The sequence below is a fragment of the Arachis ipaensis genome, chromosome B09 (assembly GCF_000816755.2).
Source record: "Arachis ipaensis cultivar K30076 chromosome B09, Araip1.1, whole genome shotgun sequence".
NCBI lineage: Eukaryota > Viridiplantae > Streptophyta > Magnoliopsida > Fabales > Fabaceae > Arachis > Arachis ipaensis.
This window is the reverse complement of record NC_029793.2, coordinates 65079200-65085980: the sequence shown is the minus strand read 5'-3', so window position 1 is coordinate 65085980 and position 6781 is coordinate 65079200. Positions and strand designations below refer to the sequence as shown.

The 6781-nt window shown below is 36.8% G+C and overlaps 1 protein-coding gene across 2 annotated transcripts in view; it reads right to left on the bottom strand.

Moving 5' to 3' along the window:
* Positions 1-3191, bottom strand: part of LOC107618552 (transcription factor UNE12) — a 7387-nt gene extending 4196 nt beyond the window's left edge. The window contains exons 1-2 of one of the 2 annotated variants that reach the window (XM_016320643.2): positions 2320-3191; positions 1339-1467 (exon numbers count right to left, since the gene is read on the bottom strand). In XM_016320643.2, the coding sequence (XP_016176129.1) occupies positions 1339-1467; positions 2320-2703 (513 nt within the window). In that variant the 5' untranslated portion in view covers positions 2704-3191. The remainder of the gene's footprint in view (positions 1-1338; positions 1468-2319) is intronic. The other variant, XM_016320644.2, reaches the window with a different exon arrangement.

Below are 6781 nucleotides of genomic sequence, written 5' to 3'. Positions count from 1 at the left end.
TTCGTTCGTTTCTAATATTTTTCTGTAAAAAATACTACTAAATACTACTAATAAGTATAAAATTTGATCGAGTGTATGCAAAACAAAATCCTAATTCCTGAGTATTTATTTTTATTTTTGATATAAGAGTGAATGAAAGAGAGAAAAGGCAATTATTCAGAGAATGCGAATATTGCGCTTGAGAGATTGAAACGGTTGAACATAAATATAAACGCATCCAAAGCAGAGCCAGAGAAGGTTCAAATTGTAATGGAAGCCTCAAAACCCAACCGTGAGATTTTCATAGTTAATAAATAAAAAAGTTGAAGGGAAAGGCACGCATAATAACCTTTCATTAAATATAATGATATCAGGGAGTAAAATAATTGTTGAGTATTCTATGTATTTATTTATTTATTCATATATAGTAAAGAAATGAATGAATGGCCACGGATGAAGGACTTAATAATAGAAAAGAAACACACACACACACAAACACACACACACACACACACATATATATATATATATATAGAGGCATCTCATCTTTATATGCATTGTAAAGTCATCCAACTTTAAGGTTAATGTATTTTAATAACTTGTCGTAGTATAAGGTAATTATTGAGTGAACAAAAGTGGCCCATTGGGCAGATGGATATAATTAAAGCATAATTATCATTATCATATCTTTCACGATAATAATAATAATAATAATAAGGGATGCTCCATAAAGACGCTTACAATGTTTTTTTGTAAAGATACGTGTCCTATTATTATTAAAAGTATTAATGAATTATTTATTTTTTTTTTAAAAATTAGAATAAAAGATTTTTTTTTTTTATAACAATAACAATAAATCTAATTATTTTTTAGAAATTTAATTGTATTTTTAAATTTTTAGCAATTTAAATATTCACAGAACAAAAAGTTATGGATATATTTATCTTTTTATCAAAAAATTTAAAGATATTCGATTTAGATTTTGCAATTCGATCAGAACAAATCGGATCTAATAATTATAATGTAGACAATTAGGTTTATTATTGTTGCTATAATAAACTTATTTTGTTCTGATTTATTAAAAAATAAATTATTAACTGCTTTANTATATTTATATATAATTGTAAAGAAATATTAGAACATCTATTTGTAGCATTTAATAACAATAATGGGGTTATAAAAATTAGTAATGTAAAAGGCATATAAATCAAAGTTGAAAGTAACTGAGTTACGTTAATTTTATTTTCAAATAATGATAATAATAACAACAAAAAGTGAAAACTCAAGTTAAATTATATTTATGTAAATTTAATAAATAAAAATAGTTACATTTTCAGTTAATAATAATAGATGAGATACCTGGTGGTGGTGGAGAGGAGATGGAAGAGTGGGGCGAAGAGGTGGCTGAGTAGGAGGAGGAAGGGGGGTAGTATTATGCAACTGTCCAAACGCTGGAAACAAACCTCTCATGTGCATCGAATCCCGATCCTACCATACACACAACACAAGACAAACCATAAATAATTACATCCAAATGAAAGCAAAACAAAACATAGAAACCAAACCAAGATCAAGTAAATATTCTTGTGCTTGAGTTTCTCCAATTCTTGTCCTCTACATTCACGCATAATTATTAGTTGCTCACACCCCAACCAACTTAGTTAGCTTCTTACCTCCCAAAAATGATCTTGGCAACAATAATATTATCATCGTTGCATGGCTAGCTGCTTTGCTAGATCAATTGAAATTACACATATATCTATGTCTATCTAAATGCATGTGCAAATTAAAGGTAACAAATCAAATTATGGAGATCCAAATCAAAATAAACCAGAAGATCAGACAGACTCTCTTTTTTCTTTTTCTTCCTATGATAAAGTAATCCCTTGCTTGTAGGCATTTCAGTAAGTTAATTCTAATCTTGTAGTCATTTCCACTCAACCATATATTCAAATTAATGCATATAGCACCACCAACAACATAACATGCCATATATCCCTCGTTCCATTTTAGATTCAATTACAACCATGAAAAGATATACCAAACAACTATAATATATATACAAAAAATCAGTCACTTATTATAATACATATTAAAATACAAAATATGTATTAAAAATAAATTAAACAACTAACATCTTTTTGTACACAAATATTTATCAATGACTGTTTTGGTAGCTGAGATTTCGTATTTTGTATAACAAAACATGAAAGGAATATACAACTTAATTATACTCCATTTTACTTTTTACATTTTAAGTTAATTGACAATTTAACTTAATGTATTTAAATTGGTTAAAACGAAGATATACATAGAGAAGAATATAATATAGATACTTACAGTAGTGATTCCAGCAGTAGAAGAGGAAGATGGAGAGCTATTATTATTATTATTAATATTGTTGTTGTTGGTATTGTTACTAAGACGAAGGTATTGTTGTTGGTGGTGGTGGTTGTTGTTAATGGCAGCCTCAACATCAGAAACTTGTTCAGGAAAGCGTCTAAGGAAACCAGTTTGCTCCAAATTCAAACCCAAAGGCATCCCCATTCTTAAGCCATCCGGAACAGTAGTGCTTGATACTGTGGACCCCAACTGAAGCACCATTGGCATGGACCCCACTAATGTTCTACCGCCACCGCCGCCATACTCACTTGGAACCGCCAAGATCTGTTCGAAGAAATCGTCGCCCAAACCTTCCGACCCGTTATTATTGTTACCAGCCATGATGATCTCTTTCTCTTAAAGCCGAAAGCAAAACCAGCAAACTCACTCTTTTATATATATGGGAAAGTTTCAACAGATTGTTAGTTGAAGAAACGAATCAAAGAAGCGTCGTTATGGGCACATTTTTTGTCTTTTGAGAAGCACGAAGAGCGGAAAATAAGGAAGGTTTAAAAGTTGTTATGTCGTGTTGTTTTTGGTGAACCGAAATGGAATTCCACTACATCGCAGTTCCCAATGAAGTTGTTTGGGTTATCAGTTATGTTTGTTGTGGTGTCACTGTGTGAAATTTAAGAAGAGTTGAAAATGAAAGAGAAAGAAGACATAAAAGGAGAAGAGTCGTGTGTTGGTGGTGGTGGGAACGGGGTTCAAAGTTTGAGGATTTTTCGTTTTTGATTTTCAGCTTTTGGTAATAGTTGTGACAGTTTTTGGTGTGATGAGAGGATGGAGAGAACGATATGGTTGAGTGCGCTCTGGCCTTTAAAGAAAGAGAGAGACAGAGAGAGAGAGAGAGTTGCTCAAAGGTTACCGGGGTGAAGTCTTTCTTTCGTGCACGCACGCGCTCACTATTCTATTTTATTAGCATCCAAATTATTAATTTTGAATGGAAGAGATCTATTTTCTATTAACCAAGTGTTATAATATATAACTATCAAAAATATTATTTGTATATTAAAATCAATCACCAATATATATTTATTATTCATATCCTAACCCAACAAATAAAAGCCAGGTCCAATAAAATAAAAAGCCCACAAAAAAGGATAACCTTCACAACAAACCCGACCACTTTAAAGAGGTTAGACATTGACATAAGGAGGCTTAGCTTTTTCTACCCAAGACAGGTAACTATCTCTAGGAATCTCTCCTACTATCTCTATCTTCCTAAAAAGATAAATCCCAAGAAACTCCCAAAATAAAGCGAATGATTATCCATCAGAAAAGATGGAACTACTCTAACAAAGGTGGTTATCAACTCTACTATAAACACATGGCACTCCCCAAGTATAATACATATTCTAATATACTAAAAACCTACTTTAAACCCTTACTAACTTAAACATCGGAGTTTGTTGCAGGTACAACCCCTCACCTCTTCACGAGGAACTCGGACAAGCGACACCTCGGCACCAAAGAGGTCGGACACTGCCATACAAATGGATCTGGACCTCATATTCATGCCCAAATCAACGTTTCAGGTAACTTTCGGAACATTGGCGCCGTTGCCGGAGACTTGAAATTCTCTCTCTGACAAATAGCAGACCATGAGCATGAAGACGGCCACACGTCATCTGAATCTGAGCAAGAAGCTCAGCCAGAAGACCAGGCCCTCGTGCCCCCTCCTCCACCACAAAACACCCAAGGGCCTCACGGGGAAGGAACTTCGAGAAATCCTCATACAAGGAGGATCCATTCTGAAGTCCACCATCGTGAGGATGAAGACTGCCCTCATACCATCGAGATCCTAGACCTGGTTCATGGCCAGGGAGATCGACTGCAACAGCTCGAACACGAGGCTGAACGACAACAAAAAACAGAACGGGAGTTGCGAAGAGAGGTGAGACGACAAAAGGAGCTAGAAGACAAGCTCCAGAAGCTTGAAGCCAATCTTCAGAACAGGAGTAATTGAACTGATCAGGAAGAAATCCCCTTAGGCGGAGAACACCTATTCAAGGAAGAGATCATGAGGGCTAAAGGTTCCAGGAATTTCAAATTGCCCGACATATGCCTCTATGATGGCACATTTTACCAAGCCACCAACTCAGCAACTTCAAAAGCAGAATGTACCTGGATGATGCCTCTGACGCCTGGTGCACGAAATTGTGATCACACTTTTCACAACTCCGCACAACTAACCAGCAAGTGCACTGGGTCGTCCAAGTAATACCTTACGTGAGTAAGGGTCGATCCCACGGAGATTTTCGGCTTGAACAAAGCTATGGTTATCTTGTAAATCTTAGTCAGGAGATTAATGATAAAAATGATTTTGTTTTTGAAAAGTAAATAACATGAAATAAATGGTACTTGTGATTCAGTAATGAGGAACAGGTTGAGGTTTCGGAGATACTCTGTCGTCTGAATCTCTGCTTTCCTACTGTCTTCTTCTCCAAACACGCATGGCTTCCTTCAATAGCAAGCTGTATGATCCTCTCGGATGAAAAATACCAGGTATGATGTCTGCACGGCTAATCAACTGTCGGATTTCTCGTCTCGGATGAAAAATACCAGGTATAGCTACCGCACGGCTAATCATCTGTTGGTTCTCACTAGCGTCGGAATAGGATCTCTCTATCCTTTTGCACACTATCACTGCGCCCAACATTCGCGAGTTTGAAGCTCGTCACAGTCATCCCTTCCTAGATCCTACTCATAATAATACCACAGACAAGGTTTAGACTTTCCGGATCCCAGGAATGTTGCCAATTGGTTCTAGCCTATACCACGAAGATTCTAATCTCACAGACTCGGTCCGTGGATCAAAGACCCAAGAGATACGCACTCAAGCTGTCACCCAATGACTACGTTGAGCTCAGATAGAACGGAAGTAGTTGTCAGGCACGCGTTCATAGAATTGAGAATAATGATGAGTCTCACGGATCATCATGTTCTCTATATTGAAGTACGAGTGAGTATCTTAGAATAGAATCAAGCGTGATTGAATAGAAAACAGTAGTAATTACATTAATCCATTGAAACACAGCAGAGCTCCTCACCCCCACCTATGAGGTTTAGAGACTCATGCCATAGAAGATACAATATGAAATGTAAAATGTCATGAGTTACAAAAATGAATCTCTAAAAATAGTTTTTATACTGAACTAGTAACTTAGGTTTACAGATGAGTAACTAAGTGCAGATAGTGCAGAAATCCACTTCTGGGGCCCACTTGGTGAGTGTTTGGGGATGAGCTTTGAAGATTTCACGTGCATAGGCTATTCTTGGAGTTAAACGCCAGCTTGGGTGCCAGTTTGGGCGTTTAACTCTAGTTCTGGTGCCAGTTCTGGCATTTTACTCTAGAAAAGGGTCTCTGGCTGGCGTTTAACGCCAGTTTGGGCCATCAGATCTTGGGCAAAGTATAGACTATTATATATTTCTGGAAATTCCAAGATGTCTACTTTCCAACGCAATTGAGAACGCGCCAATTGGGCTTTTGTAGCTCCAGAAAATCCATTTCGAGTGCAGGAGGGTCAGAATCCAACAGCATTGGTGCACGAAATTGTGATAATCAATGGTGCCAACAACTTGGTACGCACAATTGTAATCTCAACTCTTTATCACAACTCCGCACAACTAACCAGCAAGTGCACTAGGTCGTCCAAGTAATAAATCTTACGTGAGTAAGGGTCGATCCCACGGAGATTGTCGGCTTGAAGCAAGCTATGGTCACCTTGTAAATCTCAGTCAGGCGGATTCAAATGGTTATGGAGAATTGATAATTAAAATATGAATAAAACATAAAATAAGATAGAGATACTTATGTAATTCATTGGTAGGAATTTCAGATAAGCGTATGAAGATACTTTGTTCCTTCTGAACCTCTGCTTTCCTATTGCCTTCTTCCAATCATTCATAATCCTTTCCATGGCAAGCTGTATGTTGGGCATCACCGTTGTCAATGGCTACTTCCCGTCCTCTCAGTGAAAATGGTCCAAATGCTGTCACCGCACGGCTAATCAGCTGTTGGTTCTCGATCATGTTGGAATAGGATCCATTGATCCTTTTGCGTCTGTCACTACGCTCAACACTTGCGAGTTTGAAGCTCGTCACAGTCATCCCTTCCCAGATCCTACTCGGAATACCACAGACAAGGTTTAGACTTTCCGGATCTCAAGAATGACTGCCAATGATTCTAGCCTATACCACAAAGGTTCTAATCTTAGATTAGAAACCCAAGAGATACACATTCAAGCTTGATTGCATGTAGAACGAAAGTGGTTGTCAGGGACGCGTTCATAGGTGAGAATGGTGATGAGTGTCACGGATCATCACATTCATCATGTTGAAGAATGAATGGATATCTTAGAACAGAAATAGGCTTGAGTTGAATAGAAAAACAATAGTACTTTGCATTAATTCATGA